The sequence below is a fragment of the Capsicum annuum genome, unplaced genomic scaffold (assembly GCF_002878395.1).
Source record: "Capsicum annuum cultivar UCD-10X-F1 unplaced genomic scaffold, UCD10Xv1.1 ctg2545, whole genome shotgun sequence".
Lineage (NCBI taxonomy): Eukaryota > Viridiplantae > Streptophyta > Magnoliopsida > Solanales > Solanaceae > Capsicum > Capsicum annuum.
The window spans coordinates 222220-239455 of record NW_025831650.1 but is presented as its reverse complement, the minus strand read 5'-3'; the positions used below and the strand labels follow the sequence as shown (position 1 = coordinate 239455).

The following is a 17236-nucleotide window of genomic DNA, read 5'->3' as shown; positions in this document are numbered from 1 at the left end:
TTGCAGCGCTTCAGTGACTAGATCATCATCAGTTACAGGTTTACCAATTTCTTTGAGGGAGCAGGCAATCGAGTGAAGTTTTTGAAGATAATCCTCCATAGAAAGGGACCCTTATTTTAAGTTTTGGAATTTAGACTTGAGGTGAATTATAGAGGAAGAGACTTGATCTAAATATAGGGAGGCTAAGGTGTCCCAAGCTTGTTTTGATGTCTCACAATCATAGTTCAAAAGTGTGTCAAGAACAGCGGAAGATAGGGTTTCATTAATCAAACTTAATGCAATAGGATGACACTGAATCCATAGCCTGAAATCAGCATGTTCTAGTGGTGGACATGGTAAGGTTCCATTTACTAAGGAAAGAAGATTGTGACTTTTAAGGACGGTGAGAAAAACTTTCTTCCAAGTAAGGTAGTTGACGTATGTCAATTCAATAGGAACAAAACCTTTGATATTGGAAACTGTTGGAGGGGGATTTGGAAGGCCAAGAGAAGATTGACTTATGGCAGTTTGAGCAGAGGTAGTGGTGGTCTGAGATGAGGAAATTTCTGAAGCCATGGAAAGGATCGTTTAAGGCTTTGATACCAAGACGAAATAGATAAAGTGAAGGGTTAAAGTGTGAGCCTTGCTCATTCTATATTTTTGTATTTATAAAGTGGAATTACAACATATATCTATCTAACTGATAAGTAAAAGAATAAATACAAAATAGAGTTCTACTAAAACTAGGATACAAGAAGATAACTGCAACAAAAACAAGGTTATACTCCTCCAAATTTCAGGTCACATAATGCTGGTGGTAACAATTTCTCACCACATAATAGGGGTAACAACTATATTAGCACTGGTAGAAAGTCTTCTGTAAGCATGGTAGTAGGACCAGGTGATGCTGCCAGTTCCAGTCATGATGTGAATTCTGCACAACTGGAAAAACCTCATACATTCACAGATGAAGAGTACACTCAAATCATAAACATGTTGAACAAGGATACTAAGGATATGAAACAAGTCAATATGACAGGTATTACCATTTGTTTTTTTAACCGAGGCTTGTTCTGACAGTTGGATTGTAGATTCAGGAGCTACACATCATGTGTCTGCCCATAGACACTTGTTCCCAGCCTGGTTCCAAGACACTTGGACAAATTGCACCTTCCAATAAGTGATGAAGTCACAATTTCCCACACTGGAGAAGCCTATATGTTTACAGATGATATGATCAAAGATGTCCTCTTTGTTCCAGATTTTAGACTAAATTTGTTGTTTAAGATAACCAAGGAACTGTCATGCTTTGTGTCCTTTTATCCTGATTTCTTTCTATGTATTTTAGGACCTCTTCAATGGCAAGGTGAAGGGGATTGGTAGACAAGAGGGTGGACTGTATGTTCTTAAAGGAGAATGGAAAAATAATTGTTATACCCATTTTAACACGGGTCAAAATAGTGCACAACATATTGAAAAACTTCGGAGTTAAATTTAAGGAAGTCGCCAACTAATTAGTTCTACGATGAATTAGGACACCTATTACAAACTGCGTGATTAAAATAAATAATGACTTCATTTTAAGGTCTACAAAACCTAAAATTCTAGGTAAGGATTCTATTTATCCTAAAGGCAAGGGATTAGGCACCCTAAAGGATCCGCTAACCACGGTTAACCGGCCAAACTTAGATTAGATAAAAAATCAAATATTAAATTAAGAAAAGATATATATAAGGCATTAAAAATTATTATTTTTTTGTCTTTTATAAGATAATATATGCTAATTATAAAGATTAGAAAATACTTTAGAACATCCTCGCCATAAATAAAACTAAAATAAAATAAAGCTTTTAACTAAAAATAAATAAAAATTTATTCTAAAGGATGACCCTTCTGTTTTTTTTTATTTATCAAATTTTATAAAATAATAAGTCACTTACCTTACTCTACATGAATAGATAAATTACATAGTTTTTTAAATATATAATGACTTGAGAATTTATTATTTATTACGATAAAATATTTTTTATTGTTTTTAGGAATACTTAAAAGGGACTTGGGAAATGTCATTTTTTATTAAAAATAAACTTTGATTTGCCGTATCTAAAATTAGTAAAGCTGGTTTTCCAAATTAGCAATAATACGCCTATCTACCACAAATTTATATTTAAAGGATTTTCAAATTATTACCTAATAAGAGACTAACATTATTCTAAAGATAAGCTACTATTTTGTATTAAAGAAGTATTAAAAGGATTCTAACAAACTTGGTCATTATTCTAAAGATATATTTTAACCTACAAATTTTAAAACTTTTAATGATGTAAATTAAATGTCAAAGTATGGTGATTATGCTAAGTCTAAAATCTAACAGGCGAAGAGGGAACGATAAAAATTCGCTACATGAAATCACATAAGAACATATAAAAACACAACTTTTAAATAATAGTGCACGAAATATTAAATAAAGAAAAGAAATAATAATAACAGGTTTCTACGGAAGAAGAGTAATGCTTGAAAAGAGGGAAGGAGGCACTAGACTGGTAGAAGGAGATACGTAATGCAATTTACTCGCTTCTCTGATTTGAACAGAGATGGAGTCATGCCATGAGACTCCAAACATACTACCGAGTGTACATGACAAAATAAGAAAAATAAAGATTAGGGGGCAAACTAATTGTAAAGAAAATGAACGGAAAGAAATACGTGCCACATGAATATTCGAATATTAAATTTTAATGAAACCACGAAAATAAATCAGCATATACCTATTAGGAACAAACATTTGGGAATAAATATTTTGGGATGTAAACAACTTTTCTCTCATATAACAGACAACTCAATCCAAATAAAAATTAAAAAGAAAGTAAATTAACAAGACTTCTAACAATTCATCGGAGGATAACATACACTTAATCCTTGTCAAGAAACACATGAACCAGCCTCATAAAAAAAATCCTCATATCATATTATTCAAACCTGTTATCCATCAAACTCCACAACAACAACAACAACAACAAAAATCCATTGTATTCCCATAGTGATAAACATAATGAGTTTTGGACAAAATCAAATAAAATACCCTTTCCTTTAAAAACCTTTCATAGCATAACTTTTAATAGAACAGTTTTTCGTATATCTCCTAAAATTTTATAACAATATAATAATACTTTAATTAAGCGTAATCCTTTCTCGTTAAATATTTCAAATAAAGAAGAACACTAGTTTTTGGCAAAGCTATTCAACATTTGTTATCTTATGAAAAGAAAGAAAGAAAGAAAGAAATGACATCCCTTTTAATGCAAAAAGATAAAGTAAAGCAATTATTTGGTTTTTTTTCTTTCAACACCAGTTTTAATAATAAAGAAAAAAGATGCAACTATTTGCCCTTTCCTTTCATGCACCTCTGGTGCCATAAACGGAATTAGCCGGTAACGCCCGTATCAATTTTCAAAAAAAATAATATGAGTATAATTAATATTTTCTCCATTTTTTATTTTTAGTTGACCCTCTTTTTATTTAAAAAAAATAATTTGTTTCACATTAGTTGTCCCAATTGTAAAATCAAGATTATTTTATCCATATTTTTTCATTCTACTCATATCATTAAATGATTAAACAAATATAAATACTCAAAGTTATGTTTTTTTTTAAAGCATAATTAATAATTCTAATTTGATAAAAATAAATTCTATTAATTATTCCTTAATGGGAGTACTAAGTTCATAGGACCAACTAAAATAAAACGGAGAGAGTATTTAGTATTGATGATAGCATTGAAGATATATTTAAAATCTCTGCAATACCAAAATAAAATTCCAGGATGATAACAATAACATACCAAGTAAGGTCTAAAATTAATTAATTCATAAAAAAAGATCAAAATGAGGCAATCTTACTAAAATAAGAACAACAGCAACAAGGACACCAAATAAACTCTAAATAAGAAACTAGAACATAGATATTGGATGAGTGAACCAAAAAAAAAAATATTTAAATAATATTAATTCTTATCAACCATTTTCACGCATAGCCCTAAAAGAAATAGAACAAACAAACGGATCCAGATAGGCAGAGTTGAGATAAATGACAAGAAGCTATAAACAATCGTATTTTATTTCTAAAAAAAAAAACTGAAACAAAAAATGTGAAGATAAAGGTGATTACTGACCTTGTGTGGAGAAACGAACTAGGGCTTCAACTCAAAGACTCGAACTTCAAATAAAAAAGGAAAAAATAGCAGGCCCCTGACAAATTGATCTCTCTTCACCCTTTTATTGTGAAGAAGACTCCCCTTTTAGTGGAAAAAGGGTTGTAACGACTTCTTCAAGTATCACAAAACTAAAAATTCAAATCAAACAAAAAAAAGAGGAAGAAGGAAAATGAGCACCAAAGTTTACCTTTTCAAAGATTATGGGCTCTGCAGAAGTCAAAATTTTCGATGGACTTTTCGTGATTGAAGTGTGTTTGGTTGAATTTCACGTGAAGAGAGGATTTTTAGGATTGTGTTGGTCATATTGCTGATGTTGCTGTTGTTTGATGTTGTAAGCTGAGCTAGGCCAGGGGGTTTGGTTTGGGCTAGTAAAATGAGTTTTAGGGCTGATCTTCCTACCTTTTAAAGGGCTAAATTTAATTAAAGAATTTGTCCCAATCGGATCAATGAATTTATCTAATTCTCGTCGATCCATTTCAGCTTGACTAATTCATCGATGCTTATTAATTTTCTTAAAAATTTATATATATATATATATATATATATATATATAATTAAATAAAAAATAGTGTAAATATTGCAAAAAAATATAATAATATAGTAAATATTATGTTAATATGCTAACATATGTTTATTTATTCATTTTTTAAAAAATAAAATAAAATAGTGAAATGATAATATAAAATTTATTTATTTATTTATTTATGATTAAATTTGTGAGGTGCAATATTAGTAAAAAAATATCATTTTCAAACTGTTAACGTTGAAACATATTTTGAAGAAGAAAAAAGGAAAAAAAATTCAAAAAATTCTAAGCATCGAGAAATTAATTTTATGAAAAAGAGAGCCAAAATTGTGTGTCAACAATAATATTGATAATGTCTGACCAAAACACAGCAGATTCATTACAGAAGCTATTGTTCCCAATTGCAGACTGTGGTACCAAAGACTTGGGAACCCAGCTCCTCAGGTTTTAAGATACTTAGACATTTTGATGAATCACAGTGATGTAAATATGTTGAATAAACGCACTATATGTCCATTAGTTAAACAGACAAGAATGTCATTTCCCATAAGTACTACTAAAAGTTTTGCATGTTTAACACAGTTTGGAGTGGTGATAAAGGATATTAGATCTGATAATGGGACTAAGTTGATACTCAATGTCAGACATTATTTAAATCTCTAGGTATTCTACATCAGACTAGCTGTCCTCACACTCCACAACAAAATGGAGTGGTTGAGAGAAAGCACAAGCACATATTAAATATAGCTAGAGCTCTTAAGTTTCAGTCCCATTTGCCCATCAAGTATTAGGGATTATGTGTGAAAGCTGCAAGATATAGTATGAACAGGTTACCAACCTCAGTCTTGAGTTGTAAGAGCCCATATCAGTTGTTATTCTCCAAGGATCCCAAGATATCTCATTTGTGGGTGTTTGGATGTCTGTGTTATGTGACTGTTGTCCCTAGAGATGACAAGTTCTCTGAAAGAGCTAAACCTTCCATGTTAGTAGGATATTCAGAGTCTCAAAAGGGTTACTTTCTACTGGACATCCACTCAAAAAGACTATTAGTGAGTAGGGAAGTTGTGTTTCATGAAAATTCATTCCCCTTTGATCCATCACAAGCAAAATTACAGCATCCAAATGCTTCTAAAACTGATGAAGACATCAATGACTTCATGGTAACCACAAATAATGAAGTCGGTACTGATATTCCCTTAGAGGATATTCAGGTTTATGATGATGATTTTTCTAATGCTGTACCACCTGATGTACCTTTCTCTAATACAAATACTAAAGCTAATTGCCAAGCTGAGCCTTCTCTGACTTAAGCTTCTTCTGATGTTGCAGTACCTGGTGCTGTTTCACCTGACACCATTTATGAAGAAACATGTCAAGATGACCGTTCCCTGCCTCAACCCTCTTCCAATAGACCAACAAGAACAATCAGGCCACCTGTGTGGATGCATGATTATGTTAACACTTCAAAAACCCATAGATGCAAGCACCTCTTAGACAACAACCTATCTTACAGTAAACTGAAACCTGCATATTAGTGGTACTTATTAAAGTTCTCCACTCTGACTGAGCCTCAACACTTTAAACAAGCTATAAAAGATGAAAGATGGGTGGAAGCTATGAATTTAGAAATCCAAGAATTGGAGGACAATAACACTTGGACCATTGTTGACCTGCCTAAAGAAAATAACACTATTAGTTCCAAATGGATATACAAGATTAAATATCTTGCAAATGGTAAAGTGGAAAGGTTCAAAGAAAAATTAGTGAACAAGGGATATAGCCAACAAAAAGGGCTAGATTACCATGAAATATATTCACCAGTGGCAAAAATGGTTACTATCAGTGTGATTGTTGTAGCATTATCTAGAGGATGGACTCTTTATCAAATGGATGTCTATAATGCATTTTTATAAAGGAATATTAAAGAGAAAGTGTACATGGAGCTGCCAGAAGGTTTCAGAAGCCAAGGAGAGCACAAAGTTCGCAAGTTGATTAAATCCTTGTATAGCCTCAAGCAGGCTTCCAGACAATGGAACTTGAAACTGACTCATGTTTTGCTTGATACTGGATTCACTCAGAGTGCTCATGCCTATTCTCTCTTCATTCTACATCAAGGTGATGACACAGTAGTAGTTGTTGTATATGTTGATGACGTACTCCTTACTGGAAGCAATGCAGGATTGATTGATGAAACAAAAGCCAAGTTACATTAACATTTCAAGATGACGGACTTGGGGAATCTCAAATACTTCTTAGGTATTAAAGTCCTCAGATCCACTTCAGGGGTGATATTAAACAAAAGAAGTATTTCCTAGAATTAATTTCAGATACTGGTCTTAGTGGTTCAAAACCTGCAATTACTCCCTTAAAATCCAATGTAAGGTTAACATCACTTGAGTATGATCAAGCCATAGGTGCACAAGGTGATAATTTATTGTCTGATGCTTCTTCTTATCAAAGACTAGTGGGTAAACTCATGTATGCCACTATTACAAGATCAGATATTAGTTTTTCAGTCCACACTCTCAGCCAGTTTATGCAACATCCCAAGAGATCACACTGGGAGGCTGCTATCAGGGTAGTTAGGTACCTCAAAGGCTCTATTGGTCAAGGAATCTGGGTAAAGGATGAGCATTCTACCACTATAACTTGTTGGTGTGACTTAGATTAGGCTGTTTTTCCTAGTAACTGGCTATGCAGTTCATTTTGATGAATCTTTAATTTCTTGGAAGTCCAAGAAATAGCACAGTGTATCCAAGAGCTCTGCTGAAGCTGAGTAAAAAAGCATGGCTTTAGCAGTTGCAGAGATAACTTGGTTGGTTGGTTTGTTCCAGGAACTCAAGGTTCCCATTACCTTGACCATATCAGTCTTTAGTGACAGCAATTCAACAATTCAATTGGCCAACAATCCTATGATTCATGGGAGAACAAAACACATAGAGATTGACCGCTATTTCATCAGTGAAAAGATCAAAAGTGGACTGATACAAGCTATACATGTTCACACTCATGACCAGGTGGCTGACCTTCTTACCAAGGGACTAATCCAAGCCCAACATGCTCATTTATTAGGCAAGCGTGGTGTGTTGAATATATTGCACCCTGTAGCTTGAGGAGGCATGTTTTAACTATTGATTTAAGCTCAAAATATGATCTCAAGATATGATACACATTGTACAGAACCACACAACACTAACTGTTCCATTGGATGGAAGGTTCTGGAAGCTTCTCGATTGTTAGTCAGTTAGCAATAACAAGTTTTTAGAGGTTGTTAGGCAAGTGGTTAGTCAGTTATGATGAGATGTCACTAAGCTGGAAATGAGCTCACTATCTTAGCTCAAGTATATAAATAGCTGCAATGTTGTAATGTATAAACGATGAAGAATAAAATTCCCAACTACGCTCTGTCCTTTCTTCTTCCTTGTTCATGGATTATCAAGCTGTAATGCTTGAATTTCACAAAGATTATTTGATTTCATTTGGATTTGGCGACTACTTTACATGTGCAGATTTAATCTCTAAAGGATCTAGTGGATACTTATCAGAGCTAGAGTTCATGGGCTTGTTTCATCATGAAGGTAAGTCACATCGAAATAGTGGCGATTATGTAGACTGCATATTATCAAATGAATTTGAAAAGAATTTGAATCTGGAGGTGACCTTGACGGATAAAGATAAAGATTCTAAATGCATGAGATTATCTAGCAATTGTTCATTTTTATCGTTAGTAGAGAAAGATGATCTGGACAATGCCGAGTTAAAGTTGGAGCTTGATACAATTGAGTCACAATATCAACAATGCTTTCAAGAACTCGCAAGAATGAAGCTGGAGGCAATAGATATGTCCAGGAAGAGATGGACCGCGAAGAAAAATTTGACAGGTAATTGATTGAAAGAGAATAGTTGATAACTTCATTGACATTTAAGTTTTTTACTTTTTTTTTCTTTTCTTAAGTTTTGGTCACATATTCGAATCCTTTGATGGATTTTGGTATTCTTTTTCTTCCAGACTTAACTTCCTTCATACCCCTTATTTGTGTGTGGGTAAAGATTATAAAGAGTGCATATAGTCATTTAGTTTTGCTCGGTTTTAGCCTTGATTAATTTGTTCTTCTGTAGCTCATTGTTTTGCAAGTATGCAAAATGTTTTTGATCATTCAGTTGCAAGGGTATTAAATAAGTGGACTAAATCCAAATTTTAATAGAAATTCTAGTATTATTAAAAGACATTAAATGTTTTAATATTATTATTATTAATATGATTATTATTATAAAAGTAAGGATTAATTATAAATAATAAAATGTTAAGTCATTATTGGTTTGCATTATATTAACTTGATATTGTTGTAAAAATTTTATATTATTAATATGAAGATTTGAGTCATTTAATTCAAAGTTCTAAAATATTTTTGATAAAAAGTGGATAATTCTTATTTATTCTTAGATTTTTTCAAGGAAAAATTACTTAAAACAACACCTTAACTTTCCATTATTACTTAAAATTCCATCTCACTATACTAATTACAAAAATCCCTTCTAACTCATAAAAGTAGCTTATCTCCAGATACATCACAATTCACCCCTATTACTTCGCCTACTGCGTCGCAAATCTCACAAACTTAATATGGGTACATTTTGTCTATCGATTTGACTCATTTACCCTGATTTTGTACCTAATTCGATTTTGCCTTATTTGTGAGGAACTATTTCACTAATTGATTTTCTAATTTCTCTTTGCCCTTATTTAGTGTGACATACATTAATTTACGTATTAATTATGATAAATTTAGATGATATTGCAATTGATTGATACTAATTTCTTTTATCCCCTCTTGACTTCCTTTAATAAGTAGGGAGAATTTTCTTTTCCTTATTTTGTTTATGAAAGATTTCAATATTAAGATTTAGACAGATTCTTATTTGTTTATTTGTGGCAACCATAGCATGATTGGTGGAGTTTAAGTGATTTACCTCATTGAATAATCTCCTTGATTCAATTATCAAATATTTTTCTTCGTTTTATTTTTGTGATCTTTTGCTATATAAACAACTCCTCCTCAAAGAATGATAAGACAACTTACAATTTACACACTCCGTATAATAAGCTCACGTGAGTCCCTCTATTCTCAGTCAAGCATTTATTTTTATGCAGATTTAACTTACATACGTTGACAACTTAAATTTTTTATTTTACAAGAAGTGTGTTTTAATCTGTTGTAGCGGTAACCTATAAATTCTTTATATAAGCATCTCATTTTCCTTTTCCTTTCTTCCCATACTATAGTATACTATTCAACAACAACAACAACATACCCAGTGTATTCCATATAGTGGGGTCTGGGGAAAATAAAGTGTACACAGATCATACCACTATCTCAGGTGAAATAGAGAGGTTGTATTGTAGTATACTATTCACTATGGAAAATTCCCAACAACCTCTTGCCACAGAGAGTTTTTCATATAGCTGGTTGTTGAACAGAAAACCATCCATTGATGGCCTAACAGAATCCCCTAGACCCTCTTATAGTAGTCATGATAATGCTGAGGAAGAGTTAAAATTCATCGCTTATTTGAAAATATTCCTAGAAGAAGAACAAAACTTCAACTTTGATGTTCATCCTGTTTCAGAATCTGTTTGTGCTGATGAAATCTTCTCTAATGGATATATCATGCCTCGATATCTTGATAGATCAAAGATTGAATCTTTTTGCGAAGCCTTCAATAATTTCAACACTAATTCATCTGTACCCTCAACTAGTACTCCTCCCACACCAATATCTAAACTTTCAAATTCCATAACAAGTCAAGATGATTTTCTTGAAAAATGGAGGAAGTTTCCACGCAAAATCTTGGTTAAGTGGTTTGGATTCATCAGGCCAATCTCTAAAAGGATAGCAAGCTCAAGAAAAAGTACTACAAAAGTTGATGAACTTCAAAGAAAAGTAAGTGAAATTCAAAGCTGCAAGAGTACTACTAATACTTTATTTCAGAGATCTCCTCGTCGAATGTTGAAATTTCATTCTGTTGTCAATTGGTGTGGAAATGATAACAACCAAAGAAGTAGTAGTAGTACTAGAAGAGTTAAGAGTTTGAGGAAGGTGAAAAACTGGAGCAATATTAACTCACCACATGAGGCTTGTTCCCCTATAAAAAGTCCATCCAATGATCATTCTACTGATGTTTGGCGCGAGAAGGCAATCTGATGCAATTCTGTACTGTAAGAGATCGTATGTCAACTGAGCCTGATATCGATCATGGTGATCGTTTTGACCAGAAGAAGCAATTCTAGATGTTAAATTTCATCCTTAAATTCTTTTCTCAGATGTATATTTAGATTTTTGGCTCTTCATACAAATAATCTATCATGTATTACTCAGATTCAATATTTTGTACATTCTCATGTGAAAATGAAAATGATAAAATAGACAAGCACACCCATCTTGCTTGTGGTGGACCGTTAATTGCACTAAGAGCAACTTAAGATAGAATTAGAAAGAAATTAAAAGGGAAAAAGGATTTAATTTGATTCAATGCAAGTTGAGGGAGAACTCATTACTGCAATTTTCATAATTTTCCCACTCATTATTCTTAAAATTCTGATATCGGGATTCATTATATACAAATTAAAGGATGACATAATTAAGATATGATGATAATATCAGTCGATAGATAAACAAAACAAATGTCAAATTAATGACGTTTTACATTTGGTTCCACTTTAAAAAGTTTTGATATGTTAGTTTTTAGGCACGCTCTTAAAACAAGCACTATGAATAAATATGAATATCAAATCAATTCCCACTATTTGTTTAAAACAAAAAATGCCTGCTTACCTGACTAAAATATAAAGTTTCCCGTACAACCCCTACAAAGGTACAAATTATATCTTGGATCATGAGTGTATATTTATACATCTGATGTGTGCATTATTATGACATACCTAACCACCAATTCATGATAACTTATAAAGCTGTAGTCCTCCAATAAACACATGGTAATTTGAAGTCTCAATCTCCAATAGTCCTCAAACAACCTTAACCAACTCAATCTTAAAGTACAACAGATAAGAAAGGAGTTTGGAACAAGCTGTTATTTTTTGCAAATATGCTTAAGGAGAATAAGTTGCCTACAAGTTTTGGAACGGAGAGTAAACATGCTGGATGTCTCATCGCGAATTTTAGAGCCCGAGTCCAGGCAAACATGCAAGTTTATCAGTAGATTGCCAGGCATAATTAATTTTTTGATTTTTAACTTTTAAGTCACTTAAAAATAATAATCCAAACGTCCTATTACGTTGAAGTCATGAAGTGTCGTTGGACTTTCATAATTGATTTAGCTAAATGATATTAATACTCCCTCCATCTCATTTTACTCATCTCAATTTGACATTGCACATTGATTAAGAAAAACAATTTATAACATGGCTATCTACCACCATAGTATCACTATTAAATGATGATTGCATTTAAATTTGGTGATAAAATAATTAATATTAAAGGTCAAAAAGAAAAAAATTATCTTATCTTAATTAATGAAAAATGCCAAGTAAAATGAGAAATCAAGTTAGAAAATTTGGGACGAGTAAAATGGGACGGGGGATTACTTATTATTATAACACACATAATTTATTTGTGAGGAAAAAAGAGACTTAAGTATAATATATCTTTTTTAAGAAAAAATTGTTCATAAAGCACTTAATAGTGAAGTAGACAGTTTTGAAAATTTAAAGGCGGTTGATGTGAAACGTAAAAAATGAGCATTATTTACAATGTTACCCCTACTTAACTTCTTTTCCAAGTAGAACTAGAAGATTTCCAATTGCTTCCTTATACAGTTATACTTAACAAAAATGAGTGTGAATTTACAATATTTCCCCTACTTAAGTCCTTTTCCAAGTAGAGCTAAGAGAAGATTTCCAATTGCTTCCATTATAATAAACCAACTCCCCAGCATTGCAACTCCATATCCTTTAATTTTCTCCTCCAAAAACAATGGTGAAATCGATGAAAGTTCACTATATGCCTACGGAATTGGAAATGGATGCGGCTTTGCAGTTAATTCAGCTTAGCGAAGATTCTTATAATGACGAAGAAAGCATGGAAAATACAGAGGAGACATCTTCTTCTTCAACAGCCACGGCTAAATTACTAGGGAAAAGGAAGTTCCGGTCAGTCGTTGATCTCTATGAAGAGACTCAACCATTGATAAAGATGATGATGAAGAAGAATAAGCATTGAACAGGCTTTGAAAATTAAACCTTAGTTATACGTAGTAATGTTACGTAAATTAATCATAAGCAATTAATTAGGTGTACAATAATCCAGTTGTATAAGTAAGTATATTACTGTACTAAACTCAATCAACTTTTATGGTAAGTATATTACTGTACTAAATCAACTTTTATGGTATAAGCTTCGTTGGGATGTAAATTTCTAAGACTTTTTGTTAGAATTTCATTATATGTAGTTATAAGGCCTATTACTCTTCAGATTATTTTCTATACTAAAGTTGAACGATATTTGGACCATGTGGGTGAAAACGAAGGACTGGAAACATGTTATAAAAGTATATGTGTCGCGACCCAAGCCAAGTCACTGGCCGTAATCGGCATCCCAAATCATCAATGACCGAGAGACCCATGTCTCTACCCAACCCACCAGTGATATTGTCCACTTTGGCCAGGCCCTCGGCTTTAAAATGCGTCACTAGTTAGTAAGACTTGCTTACTTATATACCTAGTATCCCTCCTGTGTTTTGTCGATGTGGGACTCCTTCCTAAGTTGGGGTGTTACATACACCCCCTTTATGGACTCAGCGTCCTCGCTGAGGTTTGCCCCACCGAATGATATTTGTCTACACTCAGGACTGAGGTTTGCCCCGCCTTATCAGGATGATAGAGAAAACTTAAATCATAGTCCATGAGTAACTCAAGCCACCTTCTCTGCCTGAGATTCAACTCCTTCTGACAGAAAACATATTGGAGTCTTTTATGATTAGTGAAAATATCAACATGTACCCCATAAAGATAGTGATGCCAAATCTTCAAAGAAAAGACACAACTGCTAATTCAAGATCGTGAGGGGGGTAATTCCTCTAATTATTTTTAAGTTTTCTCGAGGCATAGGCTATAACCTTACCATGTTACATTAATACACAACCAACACCAATTCGTGAAACATCACAATAAACCACGAAGCCTTTATTTCCATCCGGTAAAGTCAACACTGGTGCGAAGGTCAATCTATCTTTTAGCTCCTGAAAACTCTTATCACATGCTTCCGACCATTGAAACTTGACCATTTTCTGATTCAATCTAGTTAAAGGAGAGGTAATGGAGGAAAATACCTCCACAAATCTCCTGTAGTAACCAGCTAGACCCATAAAGCTTCTAATTTTAGAAGGTGTAGTAGGTCTGGGCTAATTTTTCACTGCCTCAATCTTTTGAGAATCAACCTTAATGTCTTCACCAGAAATAATATGGCCCAAAAATGCTACCAACTCCAACCCAAATTCACACTTAGAGAATTTAACATACAACTCACGGTTTTTAAGTGTTTGAAGAACAATCCTGAGATGACTAGCATGCTCCTCCTTACTTCGAGAGTAGACCAAAATATCATCAATGAAGACGATTACGAACATATCCAAATATGGTTTAAATACCTTTATTCATAAGGTCCATAAAAACTGCAGTAGCGTTAGTCAAACCAAAGGACATAACTAAAAATTCAAAGTGACCACATCGAGTTCAGAAAGCTGTCTTCGGAGTATCATATTCTGTAACTTTTAACGGATGGTAACCAGATCTGAGAGCTATTTTAGAAAAATACTTGGCATCCTATTGTTGATTGAATATCTATTCTAGGAAGGGGTGCTTATTCCTTATAGTGACTTTCTTCAGTTGGCGATAATCGATGCATATTTGAAGTGAACCATCCTTTTTACGCATGAACAAGACAGGAGCACCCTAAGGAGAAATGTTAGGCCTTATAAAACCTTTATCAAGAAGATATTTCAACTGCTCTTTCAACTCTCTTAAATCTGCAGGAGCCATTCTATATGGTGGAATGGATAAAGGCTGAGTGTCGGGAAGAAGATCAATCCTAAAATCTATTTCTCTATCGGGAGGAACTCCTAGAAGATCATTAGGAAAAACTTCTGGATAATCATTGACAAAAGGAACAAACTGGGTATATAAGTAAGTAAGCCTTACTAAATAGTGACGCGTTTTAAAGTCGTGCGGGCCTGAGCCCAGAGCGCACGATATCACTAGAGGGTTGGGCAGAGACAGGGGTCTCTCAGGTCTTTGATGGTCCAGAATGCCCGGCGCGGCCAGGGCCTCAGTTCGGGTCGTGATAATTGGGCAGAGATAGGGGTCTCTCGGGCCTTTGATGGTTCAGGAAGCCCGTCTCGGCTAGGTCCTCGGCTCGGGTTGCGACAATATGCCTTCTTACGTGAACTCATGATTACAAATTGAGAAAAAATATTACCAATAGCTATATGCATAATTTTCGCTACTAACCTCCAATTTAAAACTAGTCAATTTATGATTGAGTCCTCACAATACAGATTAGGGACATAAGATGAAATTAAATTGAGCCCATGGTCAGGGACATAAGATGAAATTAAATTGAGCCCATGGTCAGGGAGAATTCACATACCTCAGCTTGTTTTGAGTGTATCAAAATCAATTTTACATAACCTCTTATTTTCCAACAACAATAGCTACGCTCCAATCCAAACAAGTTGTGATCGACTACAAAAATCCGTTTGTGTTTCTCCATTTAAGCTTACATCTAGAAAACTTAAATTAAGTACTTCCAAGATTTCTAATTGTCAATGCCACATAGTTTATTAAATTGAATTTGTTTGGAATCAATAAGTTTGACCGATATGAACACCACTTAAATCTCTTATAACACAGACTTTACATTATTTTCATTATTCATCGAGTTTCGAATCGTGAAAATCTCTTATGAGGTAGATTTTTGCATGGTGTGTTGACGTAATCAAGCATTTCTTATGAACCAACTGAAACAAATACACGCCCACACTCTCCGAAATGGCATTGACTTTACCCAGTACTTGATCACCAAACTTGTTGAAATCCCAAACATCCCATACGCCCAAGGTGTTTGACAATATTACCAAACCGTGTTCCTCTACAACAAGCTAATTCAAGCCTATTCTTCTCATGGGCTTTCTAACCAGTGTTTTTCTCTCTACATCCAGATGCGCCGTCAAGGCTGCTCCCCTAATCCACACTCCTTCACTTTTGTCTTCGCCGCAAGCGCCAATCGTTCTAGCCCCATTCATAGCCAAATGTTCGTGTTCATTTCATCAAATGGGGTTTTGAATTTGAAATTTACAAGTTAACTGCACTTGTTGACATGTATGCTAAAATGGGGTTGTTGCCTTCTGCGCGGAAGATAGCTTGGAGCGCGGGAGAAGCTACATTTGATTATGTTATCCATGGGAGCTTTGATCCATGACATATTTTGAAGATAGCGTGGGCTTCTAGAGAGCATGGATTCCCATGACATTATTTTGGGCTTTGGGTCACTTTTGGGCCCAATAGCTTTTAGGGTCACTTTTGGGCCCACTATGTAGTAAAGACTCATGGCCTATAAATAGCTAGTTTGCCTTCATTTTAAGGAGATGATTTTGAATGATGAATTGAAATATATTTGAGGGTGTTTGGTGTAACTTGTTGGGAGTTACATTGAATGTGAGAAACGTGGGTTGCTTGGGTCCATTCCTATGAGGTCCTCGTAAGAGGCTGGTGCTTGTGACATTTCGATAGGAAGGTCTTCGGGTTTGATATACCCTTAGATTGTCCTCTCTTTATCTCATTGTGTCAATCTATCTATCCCTTTTATTTTCTATCTTGTTTCTTTGTTTTTAGTGTTTTCCATTATTTGTGTGACGTTTCCATTTTAGTATTTTTGACTTGTATTACACCGGGAGAAGGAAATGCACCTGATGATGTAACATTTGTCGGAGCAATCTTAGCATGCACACATGGAGGCATGGTAGAGAAGGGCCGGGAACTCCTCAAAAGTGATGGGGAGAAGATTCTCCATAGCTCCAAAATTAGAACACTATGGCTGTATGGTTGATCTCTTACCGGGCTGGGAGATTGCATGAAGCTTATGATCTTATACAAAGCATGCCAATGAGACCTAATAATGTTATATGGGGAACTCTGCTTGGAGATTGCAGTTTCCATGGCATTGTTGAACTGGCTGAACAAGCAGTCGAATTCCTTTCTGTGTTGGAGCCATGGAATCGTGGGAATTATGTTATTCTCTCAAATATCTATGCAAGAGATGGTCTGTCGGATGGTGTTGCAAGGTTCAGGAAACTGATGAAGTCCTCCCAGATACCAAAAGCAGCAGGGTACAACTTCATCGAGGAAGGAGGTGATATTCATAAGTTTGTAGTAAAGGATAAATACCATCCAAAATCAAATGAGATATATGCACTTCTTAAGTCACCACTAGATTGAAATTTGTTGT

The 17236-nt window shown here is 34.1% G+C and overlaps 2 protein-coding genes and 1 long non-coding RNA gene across 3 annotated transcripts; 2 read left to right on the top strand and 1 right to left on the bottom strand.

Moving 5' to 3' along the window:
- Positions 1-268: 268 nt before the first annotated feature.
- On the bottom strand, positions 269-4544 carry LOC124890803. The gene is made up of 3 exons (XR_007049366.1): positions 4151-4544; positions 1026-1193; positions 269-921 (listed from the first exon to the last, which is right to left on the bottom strand). It is a non-coding gene; the product is annotated as an uncharacterized LOC124890803 (long non-coding RNA).
- A 5536-nt stretch (positions 4545-10080) lies between these two features.
- LOC124890801 lies at positions 10081-11116 on the top strand. Its single transcript, XM_047402615.1, has one exon. It carries the CDS (start codon positions 10136-10138, stop codon positions 10919-10921), a length of 786 nt encoding a protein of 261 aa, XP_047258571.1. The 5' UTR covers positions 10081-10135; the 3' UTR covers positions 10922-11116.
- Positions 11117-16652: 5536 nt separating this feature from the next.
- Positions 16653-17226, top strand: LOC107846823 (pentatricopeptide repeat-containing protein At5g08510-like). The gene has a single exon (XM_047402616.1). The coding sequence runs from the start codon at positions 16822-16824 to the stop codon at positions 17224-17226; it is 405 nt and encodes a 134-aa protein (XP_047258572.1). The 5' UTR covers positions 16653-16821.
- Positions 17227-17236: the final 10 nt, after the last annotated feature.

Excerpts from the sequence above, each read along its gene's own strand:
- LOC107846823 (XM_047402616.1), top strand. The coding sequence starts at position 16,822 with ATGGCTGTATGGTTGATCTCTTACCGGGCTGGGAGATTGCATGAAGCT.
- LOC124890801 (XM_047402615.1), top strand. The coding sequence starts at position 10,136 with ATGGAAAATTCCCAACAACCTCTTGCCACAGAGAGTTTTTCATATAGC.